Source organism: Macrobrachium rosenbergii, chromosome 13 (assembly GCF_040412425.1).
Source record: "Macrobrachium rosenbergii isolate ZJJX-2024 chromosome 13, ASM4041242v1, whole genome shotgun sequence".
Taxonomy (NCBI): Eukaryota; Metazoa; Arthropoda; class Malacostraca; order Decapoda; family Palaemonidae; genus Macrobrachium; species Macrobrachium rosenbergii.
In genome coordinates, this window is record NC_089753.1 from 17532632 (window position 1) to 17558658 (window position 26027).

The following is a 26027-nucleotide window of genomic DNA, read 5'->3' on the forward strand; positions in this document are numbered from 1 at the left end:
TTAATAATGTTAATAACAACAATAATGATTGTATAATAGTTACTTCTACCTTATGTGATTTGAATTTCGTAGCTTTTCCTGAACATCGGCCCATGATCGTTAAACGAATCCGCGATTTACATTTATTTTATAATTTAAGGAATATGTGGTTTACATTTTAATATCAAGAAAACGACCTTAACGCTACTGATGAAAGATATGGCCACGAAAGCACGCACAAACGTTAACCGTAATTTGTTTATCATATAGCCTTGCGGTTCCCCTCTTGTGATTTGCCCTCATGTCCTCCCCTGTGCACCCTACCTATAGTCTAATCTAATTATGAGTAATTAGCAAATGAGGAAACATACTGCTTTAGTTTTTTTTTTCGTTTTCTCTTATTACCACTACCAGTTTAGTATGGAAGTAAATCTTGTAGTGGTGCTCGAAGCTCCGATTTATATTTCTAAAAAAATTCGTCAAATGCCCTGTATATTATTATGTTACCAATAGACTATTGTGAATATTTTTTTACCATTTTAAGAGATTTTATTGTTGTCAATTTCTTCATACCACTCTCTTCCAGTAGCCAGCCGCTCCTAAATCCCTGACGCATTATTCATAAACTATCACAAGCGGTCTTTGCTTCTCTCTTTCTCAACCCTTATGCTCTGCTCACTCTACTTACACTAAGTATTTTGCCACCAAGAGCTCACCCCTTTTGCCGGCTTGGTCCCCCTTGAGCACCCAGTGGTCACCCTTGTCAAGGGGATGGGCATTATCATATCCAAACATAGATATTGATAACAAAATGGCGGTCGAACCCCAGGGGCAGCTCTCGTACACTTACCGTGAGAGGAAGAATAGAAGTTTAGGGAGTAAAAGAGGAGGGGGTGGGTATGTATTAAAAAAGGAGAAAAAAAAAGGAAGGGCAGATGATTGTGACTGAATGGAATTACTGTTCACAAATCCTCCACCCGCCCCCCTCCCTTGGAAATATACTCTTGTCTCGCCTAGTTGCTACACTCGTTTGACCATTTTTGTTTTAATAGATTTGTCTTCATTTTCGTATAATTTATATTTGCCTTTATTTGCACTCGATTTTGCCCGGTGTTCATAACCTTGTATATGGTACTATCCCTCTCCGAATGCGAGTTGTATGAATTCTGATAAGAACTTGAAGGATATGTTAAAAACTACAACCATATTATATTGCTATTTACTGTATTGTACAAGACGAAAATATTTAAGTCCATGTAATCTTATTTGTTGTATATTTAAAAATCAAGCAATTATGACGAAACATCGCAGCATTTATACAATCCATAGAGAAAGTAAAACTGTCCGTATACCCGACACAACCAAATCAGAAACTTCACATGAAGTTTTTGTAAACGATACACGTATTGGGCCTCGCATAGCAGTCAGGAATTTCAAATACTATTTTATTTTATGAAATACAATACTCTCTCCCTCTTTCTCTCCGTGTGTTTGTGTGTATTATACAAACCCGATAAACTATAATGAAGACATGGAATTGATGGGAAAAATGCCTGTTAAATATAGACAGAAATCCAGAACCAGTCGAAGAGTGGGGGATATTTGGGTATATACCCGAACGCGTGATTGAAGGGCGGGGGGGGGGAGATAGTGTAACGTTCTTCGGCTAATGCTTTCATCACTAATGGCATTATCCGGTTATTAAGAAGGGAGGTTCCCAGGCACTTTTTATCCCCTTTTTCTGCCTCTTCAAACAGACGCGCCATCAATAGCCCTGGATTTCAAGAGCTCTCGGGGTGGTGGACCAATCGGAGTCCAGCATGAAAAGCGACTGTAACCAATCACATCCTCTGTTTCCTCTTTTGATTGGAGCTCAAGTAAAGCTCGTTCGCTACGCAGGCATATTAAAAGAAGCTCTGCTAACCCCCCTCACCCCGCGGCCTCCCTCACATACTGCCTTCCACTCTCCGTTCCAGTACCAATACCCTCTCGTTCTCCCCGCCCATCTCAAAAATTCTCTCTCTCTCTCTCTCTCTCTCTCTCTCTTTTCCAACCATCCTAATCGGGACCCCTCCAATTGCCCTGATTACCATACAAGGATTTGGGGACAAATGACCAGATGTTCATCAAAATTCCTCAGAAATTTCAAGTAACGCCTCTCTCTCACTCCATCTAGCCTCCTCCCTTTCCCATCACCCCCTAACCATGTTTTACCTCATCGGGTATCCTCAGGATGCAAACATCTTTATGGGGAGAATTATATTTAGAGGGAAGAGACAACCTTCTATTGCTTCACGAGAATCTCTCTCTCTCTCTCTCTCTCTCTCTCTCTCTCTCTCTCTCTCTCTCTCTCTCTCTCTCTCTCTCTCTCTCTCTCGTGGTGTCCAGACAGCTGTAGTTAATCCTCCGCTAAAACGTTGTTCATTAAGGCGGAAAATCGGGAACGACATCTTGAGCCACGTGAAACAGAAATCACTAACATAAACACATTTCACAAATACTAGGTTTCGCCTTGTGCAGAGGGACCCTGTGAAAGGCAGGCAATTATCCGCTAATCGATGGTCATATCGGTAAAGCGAAAAAAGTTGTCTGAAGTCAGTAAGATGCCTGGGGATTTCAAGAGATGGCTCTGAAACATAAAAGAAAAAAATATATATAAATTTCAAAGTAGGTGTGTCTCATGAAGTTGAGGCTTGTTTCTCAATGTCTTAAATTTTCTTAATACTGAAAATTACAATTTAAGACTGTGCACAGTTACAAGGTTAACAATCAGGAAAGTTTTAACAGTTTTTTCCCAGTCACACTGGCAGTGTTATTAGAAAAAGATCACTGTTAAACGGAAAAGTTACAAGCATGGAATCAATCTTGTGAAAACCTCCATGTAAAAAATATGGCAAGGTGCGAGCTACAATAGTAGTCGGCTGTCGAACTGTGGACATGTGGTGTATAACTGAATAACTATTACGATGCTTTGTGCGATGTAAGTTTACATACATAGTGCGCTTACTACATGACCGAAAACTTCGTTTAAAATGCATTTATTCTCTCTCTCTCTCTCTCTCTCTCTCTCTCTCTCTCTCTCTCTCTCTCTCGTTTTTTTGTGCTGTGTTCCTGGCCCTGAGTGGAAAAGTACAAAATTTGGTTAGGTATTTGTATTTTTCCTACGTACTGTCCACTACAAACCAAAGTCTCTTCTATTGTTCCCCACCGCAACCTGTAAACGACGTCAAGTATAGTAACAAGGTAGTTTGGGGGTAGGCGAGGTGTCCCTAACTCACCTGCTGTTAGCAGGCCTTTGTTCCTTTTTAATTGGGAGGATAGAGTCTCAACTGACCGATCAGTTGAATCCTATAATCTCCGGTACAGCCTTGCATCGGATGAAAATTGATACTTATAAGCCAGAATGCGATGTATCTGAACTCTCTCACTTTAGGAGAAGTTCAAAGAACAAGCACTGCCCTCAAGATTGGGTAGTAGAATTCTGAAGGCACTTATTATCTGGGTTCAGATGATAATTTATCAACAACACCCCCCACCCCTTTATTAAAAGGGGAAAGCGGAGGGAGTCACACCAAAAGAACCAAAGTTCTAAGAGAGGATGCCAACTTGTGAAGTCTACCTGTATTGTGGTACGTCCATCACATACCTGGCCTGCTTGCTGATTTACAGGGGAGGAAAGCAGAGAATAACGAGAGCCAGTTACTCACCCTAAAAACTTGGTATCAGCTTAGCAAGATGTGTTTTTGTCCGGAGCCTGGAGATTCTACAACATATTGGGCAGCCATCACAGGTCCTAAGGAGGAGTCCAACAACCTGTGGGTGATATCCCTCCTGTAAAACGAGGTACAAGCAGTCTAGTTCCGCCCTCATTACCTGTTAAACTGAAAAGCTCTCGGAATGGCTAAGTCTGCTGGTCACCATGAGAGGGGAGGTCATTGGTCCTTGAAAAAATAGCTAGTAAGCACCCGAAAGGACACAATCTATCTTTAATAGTGGCAGCTAGAGAAGGAAACCGTCTACCTTAGCATCCTCCCTCCCCCCCGCTTCTTCTTTCCCTTTCCTCCCCTCAAGCCAAGTTCCTCATTGGACCGGTCGATATCGTTCTCAGCTAGCACTGTGCTGGGCCCGCGTTCTATTCTCCGGCCGGCCAATGAAGAAATAGAGGAATTTATTTCTGGTGATAGAAATTCATTTCTCGCTATAATGTAGTTCGGATTCCCACAATAAGCTGTAGGTCAATTGCTAGGTAATGGTGGTTCTTAGCCACATAAAATAAGTCTAATCCTTCAGGCCAGCCTTAGGAGAGCTGCTAATCAGCTCAGTCAGTGGTCTGGTTAAACTAAGCTATACATAATTTTTTCCCCTCAAACCAAAGCTTGGGGGTAGGGAGGGGGTTGCTGGAAAGACTGTCGGCCCTTTTTCATGAGGAAAAAGAAACTGAGCTCCTGGTCAGTGTTTTGAAGAAGCCTGAGCTATCCCAATACAAGGCACAGAAGATGTGGCCACCTCGCAAAGGCTTGGCCACAGTACCCTTCAATGCCCTAGAGGGCTTGATGGAGCATGAACAGTAGATCAAGATATCCCAGTACACACAATACCTCATCTCCATGGTAAAGCATAAAAAAAGAACCCAAGACCAATCAGTTCCACTGAGTTGGACTACTTTCAGCCAAAATTCGTGGGAAAAGAGCTTCAACTGAAGGACCCACGTCTTTTCAAGAGGTTCGCCCATAGTTTGCACTTAGTTTTGAGAGGTGAGTCAATGCCTTTCCTTCCAACACCAACTGCCTGTGTGATGCTGCCTAGGAGGAGGCCATGGTGACCAACTCCATTGCCCCTGACTCCCTTAATTGAGAAGGACGAGCGTTCTTGGAGTTCCTACAAGGGAGGTCAGTTGTCAGTCCACATACTGACAAAATAACTCGAAGGGGAGTAACTATACATCCTGTGACATATCAATCGCAGGAAAATTAACTTGATAATCTGCTAGACTACAGGGAACCTCCTGATCTGCACAACAGAACAAGCAGCAACCACAGCCAGAGTGCACCATCGAGTATGCTATATGGTCAAGAAGGGTTCTATGAAAAGAGCAGTGGTTGCATCCCTGAGATCTGAAGTTCACAAGGGAACCCCAAGATCTTTCAAAAACAACATTTCAGTTCTGCCTGAAGGGGTTCAGGAGAAGGATCCTCAAGTCCTAAAAGATCCCCCAGAGAATGAGTTGATCCTCTTACAAAAGAGAATCTGACATGCCAGTCTGCCCTAATGAGCATCTTGAGACTGTGGATATGAACAATTGACCCTGGCAGTACCAGTCACTAAATTGCAAGCTGAGGGTGACTTTAATGCTCAAAATCGTGATCTACATTCCCATACTTGCATATTATTAGGCAAAACTGAACTATTAAGGGCTATGAACAAAATACTTAGGTGCACAGTCACCACAATACTCGTCAATATTGTAATTTAGCGAACTTTTCTTGTGAACCCTGTCTGCATCCCATGATCCAAGGATCGTGCACACACGTACAAAGGGAGTTGTGGGCAAACCAGGAATAGCCCAAGGGTCCACACAATCAAGTATATACAGATCATGATGTTACTGCCTAGCTGTATTTATACAGCAGTCTCTGGTCACAAATGAACCTTCTTTCTACATGCACACAGTCCAGGGATCGTGCACATGCTGAGCGTGGAAATAGCACCAACTCTTCCCTGCCTAACTTGGCATTAGTACAAACAAGGGAAGAGTCTAGGACAGTCCTCGTCGCAGAATGAAATGAAGACGCACTAGTTGATTTGCTCACAAACCCTAGTGTCAACCATACCTACTGCAGAAATTCTTCCCACAGAACTCTTTCTTCTTTTTCCTTCTTCCTACAGTCTTGCATTTTTTCACTTTACTCTGTCCACAAGTCTAACTCTCCTTGGCTTCAGAAGAAGACTTGAGGCAGGTAGTAGTGTCAGAGGCTCAACAGCACTGAGTTTCTTATTGGGAACGGTAGCAAAAGACAATTTGTTCGAATACCGAATGACGGAGTGCCCGCCAGTGCTACAGCAAAGCCACCACCGTTGAGGCAGGAGTAGGCAGCAGTGAACCATGAACACACACTGCAGTCTAACCTGGGTCAGCACTCCTGGAGAGCGAAGCCATATCGCCCACTCGCAAGTGTGCACTTTCCTTTGCAAGCCATTGGAAAAGTAAGTATACCTTCATTTTACCAGACCACTGAGCTGATTAACAGCTCTCTAGAACTGGCTTGAAGGATTAACTTATTTTACGTGGCTAAGAACCAATTGGTTACTTTAGCAATGGGACCTACAGCTTACTGTGGAATCTGAACCACATTATAGCAAGAAATTAATTTCTATCAGAAATAAATTCCTCTAACTCTTCAAGCCATTGGAAAGCAAGGAGAGAGAGAGAGAGAGAGAGAGAGAGAGAGTCTGGGAAGCAGTAATCAAAAGATCAGGTAGTATCAAAACCTGAGCAATCCCCTCTGATGAAACTAGTAAACATCCTTTAGCCTTTCTCTGCTGCACTTGTAACTCTCCCACTGTGAAGGAGCCAAACACACTTCACAGAACCTACCACTGCTGCACAATAAAACTGGTTACAATTAACACCAAGTGGCCAAACACCAGCTTACGTCCTTTACACATTTGTTGTTCACTTTCTTGATCAAATATATGATACACGAAAAACATACATACGATATACATACAATAGCAGAGATGAAAGAAGTATCAATCAACTTGATGCCTAGACAGCTTATCTCGACCAAAGCCGAAGAGAACTTGCCTACTTATATAAAAGGCGATGGTTTTGTATTTCTGTAGGAACAATTAGACCGTAACTATTCAAAAAAATATTGCTCCTTTCGGCACCACGTCCTCTATACACAATGAAACTAAACAGGTCCGATCAGTAATATTATGTCTAAACGAGATAGGCGATGGACGTGAGAGACAAAAGAAGAAAAAGACGTAATACGTTTAGAATTAATGTCACCTTTACCAAAAGAAAATGGTAAGCAAAAAGTTATGTCAAACGTTTAAATGCTGAATTGCTGATTAGTGTTAAGTCACATTAAAATTCTTCAAGACAAAAGAGCGGAATGCAGCACAGGCTTAAGGATATTAAGAGCTTTGATGGATGGAACTGAGCCAACACTGTTTTGAAGTTGACTCCATATGGCAACCTTGTTTCTCTAATCTTTCGCCTAATATTTCCTCATGTCAGTATGCTGACTAAGAAAGAATTGCAATTTTCATGTGTGAGCATGTATTAGGTGCTCTGTCATGAGGAAGCTTTCCCAGCAAAAAAAAAAAAAAGATCCTCGCAAAGAAATTGACAAAGAGAGAAAACACTAAATGCTGTGGAAGAGGGGGACTTGACAGAAGAGCCGAGTTTTTATTCTAAAATCTTCCTTATCTTTGGGATAGAGGGGTTAAAAATCGGCGTGTGTGTGTGTGTGTGTGTGTGTGTGTGTGTGTAGTTTAAGAATGGGCAAGTTTCCAAGATATTATCACCGTCCCTCCATCATTCTTGTCTCGGTCAAACCATGTCAGTAGTGAAGCCTATCACCATTTTCATATCTGGAGAACCAAAATCTCCATCAAGACTAGAAAACTGAAAGGACGAATTCGGCCGGTTATCGTGAGTTTCATTATCATTACTTTTTCTTTTACGATCCATAATCACTGTAAGTAACTAAACAGGAAAAATATCTATACAGTTCCAATCAATAATTGTTGTGGGTGAAAAAAAACTTGTAAGTGAGGAAATAGTTATGAAACCTACTGCCTCGCCTAAACAGAAAGGATCAGATTGAAAACGGCAGATAAAATATTCAGTTTAAAAAGCTTATGGTAAAGTTGCTGTTTATATAGTAGTAGTTAAATAGTCGACTGATAAAAACGTGATTACAAATAGGGTGAACGCCATCTAGTGATAACATTTATTGATACATTTATCATTCCTGTAGCAAAATCCTCTCATGCTGAATTGGACTGGAATACAGAATTTAGGCCTAAGGCCAAGCACTGCGATCTATGAGGTCATTCAGTGATGAAAGGGAAATAGAGTAGAAAGGTTAGGAAGGTGCAACAGAGGAAAACCTCGCAGTCGCACTATGAAACAATTCTTAGGAGAGGGTGGATAGCAAGATGGAAGAGAAAGCACATGGAGGTTATAGTAAAAGGAATGAAAGGGGTTGCAGCTAGGGACCGAAGGGACGCTGCAATGACCCTAATTAATGCTTACAGTGCACCGCGTGAGGCACTAACCCCCCTACGGGACTCATGACGAAGTGAACATTTCACTTGAGCGTTTATCCTTTTGTATGTACACATTTCTTACGTGTATGTAAACAATTGTATAGAAAGCATAAACTATGAGATATATTCTAGTTTTTAAATAAACATGAACCCATTTCCAACATGAATAGTGTACCCATTTTCAAAATCATTCCATAAACATCAAACCATTACACAGACGTTCTGAAAAGGACAGTGAAATTTTGATAAGTACATTCTTTGTTTCACCATTAACAAGATAGACACGTAAGACCTTTATGAAAGTCAGTATTAAGAGTTGATGGTGATGACAGTGACAGTGACGTTCACTTAATCCCATTGCTTGACATGATTTTGATAAATGTCAGCCAGACGTATGAATGTGTCGCAGGTTATTAATGAAATGGGCGCTGGCACTTCATTGTGATTTTGGGTCCCAGGAAATCTTTGAGATTATTCGCTGTAGTAAAAGCAGAAAAAACGTCACATTTTACTTCACTTTGTCTACTACAATTGCATCGTCATCATACTCCGCACTGCGTTTCCCAGCCCAGAAGTGATGCCACTCAAATTGTTTGATGGACATTTTTCGCAAAGGTTAGCGAAGTGGTTAGATCTAGGGGAATAACGTGTGAAATACTTTCAAAGAAACGACATATCCACTTAACTTTTTTTGTCCGCAAACTGTTTCGGGATCGGAAATCAGTTAGCACTGGTACATTGAAAAATGCAAGGTCCTTGGAAAAAATGTACAGAATATGAACGTTTCATACGAAATGATACTACCTTGGTTCTCTCTGCCTTTGAAGTCCTTACCCAGGAATTAACAAGCAACAGTTATGCCTTTACGTACGGTGAATGACTGTTAAGACATTAACAGATTCTCGATTCGGTTCTAGAGAAATCATTAAAATAAATTATCTGGACTAGTAGTAGTGTCACAGCGTTTGATTATCTGTGCTGATATTTGTGCATGTTCACAGGTCCAGAGTTATTGCTTACCGTCTGCTTACACAAATTTTTAGAGTTATCAAATTTTGATGCAGTAAATTAAAATGTACGGACAGATTAATTTGCCTTGGGCTTTACCCTTAGTTATTTTAATATTAATAAATATCATCAACCGTATACAGTGAGTCATCCTTATGGGAACAAACTTTTATTTTAAGGCAGTTTAGAGTAAAGCTTCCACTATGTGTCTGCACATAAGTAAATGAAATCAAAATTATAAAAGTTGATTCTTATATGGCGGCTGAAAGTAGTTCAAGCAACGATACAAATACTCCATTTCCATAACACTTGAACGGGGTTTATCGTTCCAACCCGTGACACTCTCTCTCTCTCTCTCTCTCTCTCTCTCTCTCTCTCTCTCTCTCTCTCTCTCTCTCTCTCTCTCTCTCTCTCTCTCTCTCTCAGCCAAATATTTTCTGATGCTCTTTCAAGACGGTAGTTATTGTTTATTCTTGTATCGGTAAGCTATACAAATAAACGAAAGTAGCTTTAGCGACAAACGCGAGAACGGCGAGATGTAGAGTCAAAGCCTATTGGTTTACAAGTATAAAAATGAAATCAATATGAACGGAATGTGTTCTGTCCTCAAAAAAATTCTGTCCACACTACGTCAGTTAATAAGTATATCAATTTTTATAGGAAGTAGGACGTGGATTTATATTTTAGAATCGTGTCTATGATTATATACTGTAGGAGTGTAACTGACAGTTGTCTTTGCAGGTGATCCTGATGAACTCCACATTTGCCCGTACTGCCGAGCAGAGTTGAGTTCTCGTGAGCAACTTGAAGAACACAGAGTAACTTGTGGTCGTGAACCCCCAGTGTTACCTGTGTCAGATAACCCTCGACCCCAGTTTCAAGATAATGATCACCCAGATGAACTACGCCGGCATCAGGATGTGGCCAATAATAACCAAGCACACATCCTGAAGAACAGATCTACGAGTGAAACAACATCAAACTCCAGGGAATCATCTGTAGACAGAAATAACGGTTATGACAGCGATAGTAATAATCCGCTTGAGGGTGGAGCTTTAGCCCACATTAGAAATCTCTTGGCTCAATCTCAGTCCTCAAGCACTCCTAGCACCCCAACTGTGGGTCCTATTGCACAACAGATTGCACAATCTAATTTGACACTGGAAGCTATACAGAATACCAGAATGGCTATTGCTCAGTTTGCAACATCTGCAATGAACTCTCCCACTGCTAATAATCCGCATGCAATGCAAGAGTTTGCTGTACTGCAAGGTACTCTCTTTTCTTTGCAGCAACAGCAGATGATGCAACTACAACTGATCCAACAGTTACAAGCACAGCTTTCTATTAAAAAGGACGACAGCCCTCCAACACCAAATCAGCTTGAAGATTCATCTAAGGGTCCAAGAGAAGTTCAAGAAAGTCATGAGACTCCATCACCACCCACTCCAGCCTCAAAACCAGCAGCTCCACCTACTAGTGAGGCTAGCCAAGGTGTTAGTAGTTCATTTATAAATACTCTCATGGAACGGTTCAAGGTTCCATCGATGAACAATGATGGGAACAATGAACGGCCACGCCCAAGCTCTCCTCTTTGTTCTCCAAGCACAAGTGGTCCTTCGGTGGACCCCAGAGACCGCCCACTCTCACCACCTATGACAGCCTCCAGTATTGCATCTTCAGTCATTCAACATACTGAGCCTCCTCCACCAGATGAACCAAATACTCTAGAAATGTTACAACGTACTGCAAATAATGTGTTGAATAATGCATCCCAAGGACTGCTAACAAGTCGTCTTATTGATGACCACAAGCCACAGGATGGAAAGGACCCTTACTACAAGCATCGGTGTAGATATTGTGGTAAGGTCTTTGGTAGTGATTCAGCCTTGCAGATTCATATCAGATCTCACACTGGTGAGCGACCCTTCAAATGTAATATTTGTGGCAACAGATTTACTACTAAGGGTAACCTCAAAGTTCACTTCCAGCGACACACAAGCCGTTTCCCTCATGTAAAAATGAATCCACACCCTGTTCCAGAACACCTAGATAAATTGTACCCTCCTCTCTTAGCTCAGTTAGGAGAGCTGAAAGACTATCCTCCACCCCCCACCGGACCTCCAAATCCATTTACTTCCCTTGGTGGTGGCCCCTCCATCCCACCTTACCGGCTACCAGGGCCACCCCCATCCTCAGATCTCCATAGACCATTCAACCTTCTAAATATTGTTAGGCAAAGTAGAGAAGAACCAGAAAATCTTAGTATTGCAGATCCTCGTTCATCACCTGAACCCAGCGAGAGAGATTTTGTTCTTGGAAGATTGGATTCAAGCAGAATGGACATTGACGAATCCTCACGTCACTCAAAGTTTGATGGGCAAATGGAAACTAATGAGGGCACAGAACCAGGCTCTGTGGAAATGGCAGAGGATAGGGATGAACCTTTTGATGACAAAAGTTTAAGCCAAGAAAAGAGATTTGATGATGACGAAGATGATGATAAACTGTTAGATGAAAATAAAAAACTGAAGGAAGAAAAAGGATTTGAAGATGAAAAAATTGATGATGATGAAAGAAGAGAAAGTAGTGAAGAAAAATCAGAGGAAAAACAATTTAAAAATGAAAAGACTTACAATGAGGAAAAGAGTATGGAGGGAGAAAATGAAGAAGACAGGTTCGAGGCAGGTTTGCAGTTTAAAACAGAAACTATGCGAGAAGAATCTGAAGAAAGATTCATGGATTCCCAGGAGATGAGAGATTTAATGGATAGAAAGAGTTCTGAGGGGGAAACTAGCTCTGATCAAACACCGATTGATATTAGAGTAAGAACAGAAAAAGAATTAAAAGAAGCTGGTGAAGGTAATAACACAAATACTAAAGATGATCATGACATGGATAGCAATGATTCTCGTTCTGTCCCATCAGAGCAACCGACAGACCTCAGGATGAGACCAGATTTTCGTCCATTAGGGATGCCAACTATACCTATCCCTGGCCCAAGACTTCCTTTGAATTTTCCTTTTCTTCCTGGAATTCCTACCTCATTCCCAGGACCTATGGGTCCTCCTCCAAATATTCCTCCAGGCATAGACCCTGCCAAAGATCCATCAATTTACACAAATCTGTTGCCTAAACCAGGTAGTAATGATAACTCCTGGGAGGCACTCATTGAAATTCAAAAAACAAGTGAAACAATGAAATTAGAACAGTTAGTCAATAACATTGAAAATAAGTTAACTGATCCTAATCAGTGTATTATATGTCACAGAGTACTTTCTTGTAAATCTGCTTTGCAAATGCATTATCGAACACACACAGGAGAACGACCATTTAAGTGTAAAATATGTGGGAGAGCTTTCACAACCAAAGGAAACCTAAAGACTCACATGGGAGTGCATCGTGCCAAACCACCAATGAGAATGCTACATCAGTGTCCCGTTTGCCATAAAAAGTATACAAATGCTCTTGTTTTACAACAACATATCAGACAGCATACAGGAGAACCAACTGATCTTAGTCCAGAGCAGATAGCAGCTGCTGAAGTACGCGATTTCCCACATCTTCCCACACCTACTTCACTGCCACAAATGTTGCCATCTGGCTTCCCATTACCACCACCTCCAATACAAGGATTTCCTCCTTTACCTCTACACCTGAGGTATCAATTGTCGCCTGAAGCATTCAGACACAGAGAGTTGATTGAAAATGAAGACAGGAATGCTGATGAAGATAAATACTTGCGCCCCTTTAGTACCTCTTCAAGATCCTCTTCAACTGGCAGTGCTGAGCAACGAACAGCAGAGGATTTAACTGTAAGGTCCCGTGAAGATGGTTTTAATGGCATGACATCACCAAGAGTCTCTGTGTCTCCTACACCTTCAGACTATTCTGACCTTGGTGACCGCTCTCATGAAGCCCATGGAGACAACCAAGTGTCACCCTCAGGTCATCAGGTCAGTGGTTCTGTCAGCCCAGCTATAAGCACTGGGAGTCAAGAAGGCCTCGGATCTTTACCACTGGATTTAGCACCACGTCCAAATGCGCCCTTTTTCTCTCCTTTCGGTCTCTTCCCACCTCCCCTTACAACTGCTGCTTTGACGCCTGGGACGCACAGTATGCCAGGCCTCAATCCTGTGTACCTACCAAGCATACCAGGTAAGGCATTCCCTCAGATTTTTCATGAAATTTTAATTGGTAAATAGCTTTATCAATGAGTGTCACTTCACCATTTTTACTGTTAATTGAAAGACAATCTTATAACTGTTCATCACATAAAAACAACAGCAACTCTAGTTTTATTATCAAGACAACTATGTTGCATTGTAGTGGGAAATCCCCAATATGATATACTGAAAGTCAATGTGGGGCAGTCCAAGATGACTTGACAGAGTACCTCAGTTTAATATTGAGAATTACTGTATAATAGATCAGTGAGATCATAATTCTCCTCCACAATTTGAGTGGGAAGGGAATAAATTCTAAAATATATTCTGTACTATTATGTGTGTTAGTTTATACGTGCACAATAAAATTTTAAAATATTTTTTCAGGTCGCGGGAACACCACCTGTCAGCTTTGCTTCAAAACCTTTGCTTGTCAGTCTGCTTTGGAAATTCACATCCGTTCCCATACAAAGGAAAGGCCTTTCAAGTGCTCCATTTGTGACCGTGGGTTTTCCACTAAGGTGAGAGGTTTTTATATATGGAATATAAAAAGTGGAGATATAATACATTCAAACACATACGCTATAGACTATGTAGATATACAGTACAGCATGGTATTCTTATTCTTATGGTAAAAACAAAATACTGTTTTAATAAAAAACATGTTAATTGGGATGTACACAGATTCATGTAACCTTTATGCATGTTAATTATACAGTATTACTGTAATGACAACACAAAAAGTGAATTCACGACTGCAATGACAAACAACTACACTCAACAGCATCCATTGGACAGAAATGAAACATAAAATGTATCACCTCAGTATTATAAAATTTTATTAATCAAGGTGTTCTACAGTAATTTTTCTTATTCACTTGACACAATTTGCAATATTATTGACTTGCAGTCTATAGGCCACAGCGTTATCTCTATTCTCAGCATAGTAATAATGGTGGGTTATACGAGGTTGAAAAAAAGATTCTGTAACAATTATTTTTTTCCTCTGCAAATGCCATTTTCCGCTACATGAGCAAGCTTATTTTATACTGTTACTTAAATTGTATGTAAAACTTTAAAAACCAAATTTGACTGAAATTTTAACTTATTTCCCCTCTTTCTAACAATAATTACTGATTCAAAAGAGCCTAGACCACCCTTATATTTCAGTACGTATCTTTATACTTGCTTCTTAATCTAAGGAAATGTTTGCTAACTCTGTTCTTCCCCCGCAGGGGAATATGAAGCAACATATGCTGACCCACAAAATTCGGGACGGTTGCAGAGACACTCCAATGGATCCAGGTTTCAAGCACAATGGCATGGGCAATCCAGACACTTCCTCTGCCTCTCCACTTCCCCCAACCCTTACTTCATCTGCAAGTCATACTACTCCACTTCCTTCTTCCCTTCCTTCACCTCTGCCATCATCTTTGGCATCCCCTTTGGCGCCCTCTCATGCGTCTCCCATCCATCCCCTTCTCCCTTCTCCACTCCCAAGATCCCTTGCTTCTCCTATGCCTCCATCATTAACTTCTCCACATACAAGACCAATGACTTCACCTCTGCCCTCTTCATTAACTTCCCCTCTCCCTTCATCCATGGCATCACCTCTTCCTCCATCACTCGTCTCATCGCTACCATCATCCTTAGTTTCACCTCTCCCTTCTTCGCTGCCTTCATCCCTTCCTGTATCCTTGTCTTCAACTATATCTTCGTCAATACATTGTTCCTTGCCGCCATCATTTCCTCCTGCTGCACTAGCTGCAGTTCTTCTGCAACAGGCTCGGGAAGAAGACAAGCTGTTAGATTCACGGCTCAAAAGAGAGCGAGAAGGAGAAAATGTTTTACCTGTACCTAAGAGAGCATCAGGTAAGAAATGCGTCCTCCACCTTATGGAATTTATACACACATACATATTCAATAGTCACAGTGATGCTGGTTATGAGTTTAACACTTTCTGTGTTAACTGTAAAACGATCTGTAAAACAGCAATATCAAGCATAATTCATCACCCACTGAGATGGCCTGGTCACCTTCATCAATAAATATTGTCTAGCAGCACCACTCAATAAAAATTAAAGTAGTCTCCCCTCCTGGTTATCTTTGCCTGTTGGCCTTACTTCCAGAAAACATTTGTTTTTGTTGCTAATGAAGCATTCATGCCAATCAGTAGTTATATAACCTCAGTCTTATGACAAGAATTTATTTTGACATTCCTCACGTTGAGAAACTGCTTTGGGCATTTCATAAACATACTACCCAACACTTGATTGTGGACTTTCTTTAAAAATAATGTAGATAAGTAGTAGATGTACATTTTGTAACCATTAAACTTAAACAGCATCATTAAGTTTTTACAACTTAAACCATATTTTTTCACAAAAACCCATACATCGTATGGAAACCTCTATGCTTTGTAGACAGAAGCAGAAGAGCTAAAAGCTAATTCACAGAATACTTTCAGCCCATCATAAGTGGAATGTAGTATGTTCTGCACAGACTGGTTGAACAAATATGTAACAAGACAAGTTTGTTTCATCACAAACCCATTTTGTCATATATTGTAAACCATACACTGTAGTGTCTGAATTGGAATTTCATTGGTAGACTTAAAGTTAGGGCCCAGAACTTTAGACTAAAGGTAAAAAATGTTGTATGCAGATGAACAACCTGAGAGTAAAATGAGAACTTTGTATTTGGTGCATACCCAAAATAGTTTAGTGTCACCAAGTATTCACAAGAACGGGTGAAATCTTAGTACGCTAGTGAAAGGCCCTGACATTCGTGAACAGTAAGCCTTACCAGACAAGCTTCTGCATATTCCTGAAGAAATAATTTGCATCAGCTAGCTGGGCACAGTACTTATGAAAAACTGCTTCCTCTTGATTGTTTGTAGGCTTGAATGGTCAGAAGTCATGCCCCTCAGAATGTTTATTCCTTTCAGGTAGAGGCAGATAGCTTGTAACGGACTTGGAAATAGGTCCTCTCAATTGACAGACACCTCATCCATCATTGATGAGTCGTTTTACTGGCAGACAGAGTTGGGTGACTAGGTCTTGAGCCATCCAGCTTCTGTTATGTATAAGACATTCTACCTGGCAGGGAATGTAGCTCATTATATGCCTAGAAGATGTACTAAAGAAATGCCTCTCAAGGCAGCTCATTTCAGAAGGTATTTTGGTAAAACCCTGAAGAACCTAGGAGGTAACACTAGGTGAACTTTGAGGTAGCTGTTTTAAGTGGTGGAAGAGCCCTGTCAGACCCATGGAAATCATCATTTCAATGCTTTATAGTTCCAGCACCTTTTGAGCAAGCTGTCCTGTAACCTTAAATTAAAAAAAAAAAACCCTTCTGGAAGCCCACAAGGAAGAAGACATTTCCACTCACAGGAAAAAGCCAATAATCAAACTGATTTCACTCACTTTCACCAACTGTAAATCCAGTCCAGTGTCCATGGTATAGGTTAATGGCTGAGAGTAGACCGGGAGCAGTAGCTGCAGCAGCAATCTCTAAAATGCTCTCGAAACTTTGCTCACTGATGTAAAGGCACGAAGATACCTGGCAGACAGTCTGCCAAGAGCTGAAGAAAGTTCACAAACTAATCCTGCTATAGGGCCTAAGTGATGGGGTCAGCAGAGAGCTGGGGTGCTTGAAGATCCTGACCTCTGCTAGTACTACCTGACCAGGTGTGAAGTATGATGTCCAGTATGCATGATGATTGATCAGTTTTACCTTTTGGTTCGGGGTAATTGCAAATATGACCAAAATTTTCTGGATCCAGAGCTTATTCCAATAGCATCTGCTCCCCTATCCTGAAGTTGGCTGTGAGGATGTTTAACCTTCCTGCCATGACCCTTTGAATGATAATGATGTAGCAAAAAGTTGATCTAAGATCACATCCTATTGCCGATGGCTGTGGAAAGACTTCAGGCCTCAACTCCAAAGCATAAGCTCCTCTGTAAGAACAATGTGACTGCTACCAATTAAAGTTCCTAAGACCCAGTTCATGACCTCTGAGATGGGGACTTTCTCCTGCCTTGCCTGGCTGCCCTTTTGACATCCTTAACCAAGAAGTGGAAGTGACTGAGCCAGGAGCTAGCATTAGAGTGGTTGGTCCAGAACACCTCAACTCTTGACTGCAACAACAAAGGCCAGTGGCAGTGCAGGCAATCAGAAGTGTCTGGCCTGGAAGAACACAACACCAGATGATGTCGAGAGCAAGGTAGAAACATAGGAGTAATCATAGAATTCTATTTGCCATGAAGAAGTCTTATTCTGCAGCAGGCTGCTGGTGAAGCTTTCTCTTTTCATCTGGAAGAGCATGATAGGTGGTGCCCTAGAAATCACAATGTTAGGTCTGAGTTTTGGAGGCTGTAACAACAAATCTGTGGTAGTCTACAAGATCAGACAGATCAGCTAAATAGTATAAGGCAGCAGTAGCAGTAGCAGCTGAGAATGATGGTGTAACTGAAACAGGAAACAGAAGCAATCAAGAAAGCAACAAAACTTCAGCATAAAGTCCAGATGACCTAAAAGGTGGTGACAGTAACTGATGTTGCTAACATATGTAGGATACAGCTATGGCCATGTCTAATTTGAAGGTATTATTGTGATAGCATCAACAGAGTAACAGGCAAACCACCAAGTTGTTTGCAGCACACCTCTATGGCTGCAGTTAATTTAAGGTTTTGATTATTTGCAAATGAAGCATTACATATCTTGTTCATACTAAGCACCTAAGATGGCAGACAAAACTTGCAGCTCAATAGAAGACAGGGTGAGAATGGCACCTTCACCATAATCATGTTGACTCGTAATAAATAGGTACCTATAAGGGTAACCTGGTTACATTAACACTATGATACAAAGTAACGCTTGCTTAAACCTTGGAAGAGAAAGAGCTCTATCAAAATTGTAAAAATGTCAACACCTGTGCAGGAATAGCTCCCCTTAAACATATAGTGCTTCACAGCAGTCGATGCACAGAGTCCATACTGCTACATACTAAACAAGTAAAGTGTGCTGACTCTAGGGAGGACATCTACTGCATCCTCTCAAAATTAGTCTAGGACACTTTGTAAAATTTTAAAATGCATAGAAACAAGAAGCAGTTGGCTTTAACCAAAAAGTAAATGGTGCAGAATGATGGAAAAAACAAACAGGAAGAGACCCAGTGCCTGAACAGAAAAGCAGTCAAAAGGACTGCAAATCTGTATATAATAATTTTCCACATTATTACATATAGCCACACAGTACAGTATGGTACATAAAATAGGCATGGTCAAAAGTTTCAAGGAACCTCCCACAGTAACCCCCATAGTCTGCTTACTAGCAAATTTAAATAACGAACAGCAATAGATTTTTTAAGACAAAAAAATCATATATAATCCACCCTAAAACAAAAGTTTTTATTCTAATTCCAATATTTATATTGATTTGTCTTTTGGTTATTATAATTGTTTATTGCCATGATTGTATAGGTATTCCACCAGAAATTGCATAATGTTAGTTTCATATTACTGTAGCTATTCGTAAAACTACTTTAAATGCAAATGCTCTGCAGGGACATTTGTCTGCTTAACTGTGACACTTAAGTTTTTTATGCAGATTTGTAAACTACAGTAAAGTATGTGTCAAAAGATACCAAGACTGATGGCCTACTACAGGACTCTATTATTTACCATTACTTTTCTTTGAACACAGGTCTGGGTGGGGAAGGTGAATTATTAGAGGGTGCAGAAGGTTCGTCTCCTGGAGGAGGTGATCAGCAGTTAACACCAGACCCAGCTTCCTGTCCTTCACCAGCCCCAGAAGTCACTGCCCTCCCTCGCACGTGATCCATGCCCAGGCTGTACGTAAGTATCTTATAACTTCATCATCTTTAATTTCCTCTAAGAGTTTAACATGTAAAATTTGAAGAGGGCTAAAGTACATATTCACATAACCTAATTTTACTTTGCACTGGTGTTTCTATTCTAATCAACCCTACCACTTTTTTTTTTTTTATTCAGCCATCAACTCCCCCTCAGATCCCCAAACTTGAATATTAGTATCCCACATCACACCCTGTAATTATAATTTTGTTTTCATTATTGTCATACAATTCTGATTTCTTTGCCATTACAGAGCAGAGGTGGATCGGCAGTTGAGGATCGTTTGCCTCCCTCTAGCGCCCATGAACTATTAAGGAATAAACTTTATCAATTGCCACCACCTTCCCTTTACAAGCCTGGAACTCTCCTTTAGATAATCAGTAGGAGATGAATTAAATTTATGTGAAAAATAACTCGGTTAAAATTCTAAATACCAAAGTGACTAATGTTAGACTTGAAAAGCCAGTCGTGTTGTGAAGTACTGTACTGAATGAACTCATGAGAAACTGAGATATTCAGCAACAAGTTTTGGTGTTGACTGACAAAGAATCAGGAATAACCAAAGGTGAATCAGTGAAGAAGGATTATCCTAATACACTGCTGTCAATATGTTACAGATTTTTAATAAATTTTTCATTTTATATTGTTCCGTGACTGTTGTTAGTTTTATTGTCCAAGTTGTAGAAGTGGACAAAAACTATCATGGGAGATATTCAAAGACGAATTAGTGTGTTTTGAAAAGAACATGTTTTGAACTCGGTTGAGAATCCCTATTTCGTCCTGGGAAAGTACAGCTCTATTTCTTAAGGAAAAACCCTATACCTAGGAGCACCACTGCATCAATATTGCTTTCAAGAGCAAGGCAGATAGATTGAACATTTAATAAAATGAATTGCCAATCTGTGCACTTGTTGATAATGTTTGTCAAATATGTACAGGAAAAGAATTGTCTTATGTTTTCATTTTATAAAGATCTCATTTCCATGCTGTTACAGACTCACCATAGCTTAACTTCTTTGTTAATTTATGATTATGTATAAACTACATTTCTTGGATGTCCTTAGTAAATTATAATAAAAAGAATTTTTAAGGCAAGAGATGTAAGCCCAGTACACGTGACATTTTGTACCAACCCCCCTGTATATCCACCGTAGTTCCTCGCCAGTCTAGTCTTACAGTTTGGTGTGGTTGATCCAAACTTCTTATTATCCAAGAACCTCAATTTTGGATAATAGGGAACAAGAACGAACCTCAAACTCAAGTTATACCTCAAATAACCTTTCCAAGCTTTTCTTTTCTTTTATTGCAATTAAAAAGCAATCATGGGGATGGATAATAGTAGTTGGGATCAAGCACATTCAACAGTGCTGGGTATGGAAATGTCACAATTCTTTTATACAGTGCTGCTCTGAGGTGGCGCTACTAAGGTGTTGAAATAACTGCGAGTGCTTATATTCTAGTAAGCTGATCAACGCAGGAGAACTTAGAAAGTGATAGCCTAGAATAATTTTAAAAACTCATCTACTTAAATCAGTAATTGATATTTAGGAATCTCTTTGCTTTGTGATGTATTGCAATATGATGGGAATGGGCATTTAGGCAAACTTAAGATGTTCTCTGTGATACTGTAGTCAAATTGTTTAAACTGGGCTAGATTTCCGTTACCATTCAGATCACATCATCATATGAATTAGATTGGCCTAGGAGTGGGTGGGCCACATCTGAATTTGTAAAGATTAGTGTGTTCACCAGTCAGTCACAGGTACATTTACACACAACCATACTTTTCTGAACTGGCTAGTCACATACTGGAAATGCACATGCATGGACAAGTATATATATGTTCAGCCCCACAAATTTTAACCATTGTTCTCAATGCCTTGAGATGGGACTTGAACTATATACAGTACTGTATATATGAACATTATATATGCATATATGCAATTACCAGTACAGTATATATACTGTACATGAATTATGCAAGTCCTGACCTCCAATTCTGGTGGACAGCTTGTATTTCTGATGCATTTCCACTTAGTCAGGAACATTTAAACAATCTTATACCTGTACATTGGAATGTTTCATCCTCTTTGAAGACCCTCCTTTTGGATGTGTGTGTGTATTTGCAGGTGATCATTCAAATATCATATATCACAACAACATAATGGATATTCAGGTTTGCCTCATGACATATCTCAGGCTAGTGTGTCTGGAGCTTGATATGTATATTATGCTGGCGTCGTCGCTCCTGACACTCTTGGCCTCCTCCTCTTCCTTGCTCCTCCTCCCACTAAAAGGTCTCATCCCATTCTGCCTCCTGTGGGCCCTTTAAAAGTTAGTACTGGTTACCATATATGCCATGTGTAGGGCCCTATCCTGTGTCCTAACCTGACTCACAGTGGGCCCTCAGGACACACGAACATGGAAAATGATGAAGATGTATGTCCGTCATGACGAATTTCCCAGCTGTCTACTTAGTGTTTAAAGAAGCTGGTGGTGCACGGGTGAGAAAAGCTCATCAGTGAAGATTTTAACCAAAAAAATTTCATAACAGATAATTCTTGCCATCACACTGCATTGCAGCAATCCAACGTAAGTGGTAGAACAACTCAACTTACCTCAGTAGCTCTTTGCATCCCCCGAGCTGCACCACCAGTTGAGTCTTGCTTCTTACCCTCGCACAGAATAAAAGGAGTTTCAGTCCTGATTTTGTACAATTTAAATGGATATAAAACTTAGTTTTCTTGGCTTTTCTATGAAATAAATGTATGTAGTGTCATTGTAAAAAAAATGTTTAGATGAAATGCTAATATGATATCAGATATCGAATAGTAGGAGAAATTTCACACTTTCACATATGGAGAAAACATTTTTGTATAGCTTTAGAGCACAAGCATGCATGTACGCTAAATATTTATCATATCAGATTTTACTTATGTGTGTATGAATGGAATAGAGGCTGTCAGAGGGTTCAAGGGGATCAGGTTAAGGCTAGTTTTAAGGAGTAGCTGTAATTATAGACGGCTTTAAAAGATATCCTTCCAATATTTTTTGAGTTAACCTCCTCGCAAGATCCCTTCTATTTATGAAGGCAACTCTTGCGACTGAGCTCCGGCACAAGACCCCATCCCAAAAAAACATGGCTCTGTTGCCCTGATTCTTAGTATCCTGTTTTTTTATTATCACATCCATCTTCCAGTGTGCGGGCTAGTGACGCCCCTTGGGTGTATGTCTGTGATACGGCTGAACTAGCCACACAAAGGTGAAGTCATTCCAGTTGTCGCGCTCAGTGATCCCAGCTTCTTACCACACTTCCTTCAAATTCCTATTGAGTTGACCCTTCCTTTGACAAGGAGAGAGGACGACAACTTAATTCTTGGCACTTGTCCTATATCCTTTTATTATTCCAAATATCTTTCTCTCTTTGTTTTCTCTCTTGCTCTCTCTCCCTTTCCCTCTCCTGTCTATCTCTCCTGTCTCTCTCTCTCTCTCTCCATACGTATCTGTTGAGTTGTGATGCGTCGGTCATCTAGCCTGGTTATTCCTTCTCCATCTTTCCTGTGTTAATTAGTACTGGACCTTGTAGAATGATAATGTTATTTTGATATTTGTGTGCGCACCTGACTCGCTATAATGGCACGTCTCCACCCAGGAATACAGGAGAAGCTATTTTTGTACTATTCTACGATAGCAGTTCCTGAGCGAAGACTTGCCCTCGCCACCTCCCCTACTTAAAAGTGACACGGAGTGTGTGACGGCCCCCCTAGTTGTAAAAGCCAGTTTGTCAGCAGCAGCATCCTTCTTAATTAAAAACAGTACCATTGTAAGTTGTTGTTTCCATTCATTCCTTTCCCCTCTCCTGACAAAGAACCTAAATTCGTAGCCATTAAAAAAAAATCAACCAACTCTGCAGTTGCTGTATGTTAATCCAAAATGGACTGATGCCTGGAGCACTAAAACAAAATTTCAATTACATTCCATCAAAGCATATAAAATGGCAGATGAAATTTGGGAACCATTTTGATTGTAACTATAAGTAAACTCCAACTGTGCAGCAGGATTAAAAAGAATCAATGATAAATAATGGCAAAATCAAAGAATCTCAAATGAGTTACCTGTAATGACAATTTGCTGGTAAGACTGAAAGCGAAAGGAATTCAAGAGGGGAAAATACAGTTCTTGGTGTGAAACTTTGTAATCTATAAGGAGCCTATAATGCTATGCCTTTAGAAAATGTAATGTATATTACAACAGACTACTATTGAATCCAAAGAAGGTTCCACCAAAGTAGCCAATATGAAATTTGTTACATCAGGACAACAAAATCCAACTTACATAATATGAAAGACATCAATGATGTCCTAAATAAAACTACTTGCTCAACTAATCAATAGCAGGAAGAGATTGCCAAAAATGAATCTTCCTCTTATTTCTTGGTTTCCAAAAATTTATCCAGAAGCATCACAACAAGCAAAAATTTGATGTGAATTAAAATGCAAAGGCAAATGTAAAATTATGATGCAAAGGCAAATTTAAATGATCTATACTGTATACTGTACTGTAATAAACATTAAATGAAAGAGAAATCTAATGTAACCATTCACTGGCATGTTTGTACTTAATCCATTTTTATACTAACAGTTCAATAAAACTGTTATGGCCTGGTGGTTTGTCTGGATTTACATACATAAAACAGAATTAATATAAGGTATAAAACTGTACAGCCTGGCAGTTTAACTATTACCATACATAACACTACAGCAAAAAAATTAGAAATCAGCCAAACTGATCACTTTCTGATGGGAATGTTGTATGGAAATGTATGAAGTAGTCAATTATTTCTAAGCAATTAATTTTTATTTAAATTATTCAGTAATGAAAAGGTGTCGTTAATAACCCATGCAGGGAAGTGTAATAAAAAGGATTTTGACAAAGGAAAAATCTATTTCTGGATCGGGGTCCCGTGTCAGCCGGTGAAAAAGTCCATTCAGCACTTATTTCTAGGTAATTCCGTTGCTAGATACCAGAAAGCTAAATGAAATGCTGGGTTACACCCCAGAGCAGGCTCCACTAGATGGAGTCGTGTATGGAAAAGGGTGAACTACAAAAACACGGAACCATATCCTATAGAGATTCCCAGCTTTTGTTCTAAATACAATTCCCTTTCAGCTTTGGACAGCAGAAATTGTCAGGTGGATGCCAATGCCTTAAAAATTCCAAAACAGTAAAACCAGTACTAAAAGGAATCACATGTGATTATCACAGCTAAATTATTTTCTTTTCATGTTTCCTCTTTACAGTGGAAATAAATGATTCTTTTTACAGTGGAAATAAATGATACTACAGTTAAATTCCCTTTGAAAGTTGGGTAAAACATATCACCTGGCTACTGAAATTTCAAGAAAAAAAATGTTAGCATGCTGGAAATTTCATCACACTGTACATAACTTTGGTAACCTTGATAGAGGACTATTGATCAATGGCAAATAATAAGCTGACATAAATATCATTATTAAATCTTTTTCTTTTATGAAATAAGTTTTGTTATGTTATCTTTTTGTCAAATCTTATCAGGCCTTGGTCTTCATCTATTCCATTTTCCATGATTTCCTGGGCATCCTACCTGTCTTTGCCCTGCTACTTCCATTTCTAATACTTTTCTGACTAAATGTTCCTCAAAACTTCTCATCACATGTCTATACACTCCCTATCTATCTCTGAGATCTCCATCTTTCAGCCTCTAGACACCACATCTCACTACCAATCCTCATATACAATACAATAGATATTTCCTTTGTATTTTGGCCATGGATCTTAGCCATCTATGGTCACACCTTTTCAAAATCTCCTCTTTTTTTCCACTGCTTATGATCCTGCTGCTCGGTAGTCCAGGTCTTTTATACACCTCCCAGGCAGTCTTTGTTCACTCTACAAATGGGACATTTTTATTTACCATTTTTCTATCAAACTCTCACCATTTCATCCACTCTGCAGCTACTGTCTTACTACTCTTTTAACTCCTGCTTCCAAGTCCAGTGTGTCCCTGCCCATCTATCACAACAGGGGTCACAACTTGCCTCTCTTCCAAATATGTAATTGCATGCAAGTAAGTCTACCAATCACCTCTACTGACACCATGTTACATGCAGCAGAGAGTACAGAGCTCACCCCACACCTTTTTTCACAAGAGCCACATGGCCATTTCCAGACTTAATTTTTTCACTGCTTTCTTTCCAGTCATCGTAAGCTGTGTTTTGCTTACACTGATTTTTAGCTCTCTTCTTTCCATTCCACCCTTCCACCTTTATAAACATAATTGGCTCTATCTGCATATATTAGCTTCTAAGGGCACACCTTAGATGCACTCTTGTATTCTACCATTACGTACTATTATAAGCAGTAAAGAGCTCAATGCTGATCCTTACTGAACATCAACATGTGTCCCATTCTTCTGATATACCTACCACTGATTTCACTCTAGATCTCATATCATAGTAGAATAACATGACTAGCATAATCAGTCTTTCCAGTACCCTTTGCCCTTGTAATGCCCATTTAATTATTTCTCTTGGTCCACTGTCAAAGTCTTTTTCAAAATCCAAAAACAGGTAATATAATCTCTTCCTCTTCACACAGTACAGTACTGTTTCAGAAGTTGCCACATTGTAAAGACTGCATCTGTTGTTATATCTCCACAATGACACTGACAATTGTC

General features: G+C 39.9%; 1 protein-coding gene across 7 annotated transcripts in view; it reads left to right on the top strand.

Annotated features, from left to right (window-relative positions):
- LOC136844930 (homeotic protein spalt-major-like) overlaps positions 1-23139 on the top strand; it is a 630208-nt gene extending 607069 nt beyond the window's left edge. For 5 of the 7 annotated variants that reach the window (XM_067114280.1, XM_067114283.1, XM_067114286.1 and 2 more), the window contains 5 exons: positions 10012-13428; positions 13824-13957; positions 14672-15308; positions 19143-19294; positions 19566-23139. In XM_067114280.1, the coding sequence (XP_066970381.1) occupies positions 10012-13428; positions 13824-13957; positions 14672-15308; positions 19143-19276 (4322 nt within the window). In that variant the 3' untranslated portion in view covers positions 19277-19294; positions 19566-23139. The remainder of the gene's footprint in view (positions 1-10011; positions 13429-13823; positions 13958-14671; positions 15309-19142; positions 19295-19565) is intronic. The other 2 variants (XM_067114281.1, XM_067114282.1) reach the window with 2 other exon arrangements.
- The last annotated feature ends 2888 nt before the right edge of the window (positions 23140-26027 follow it).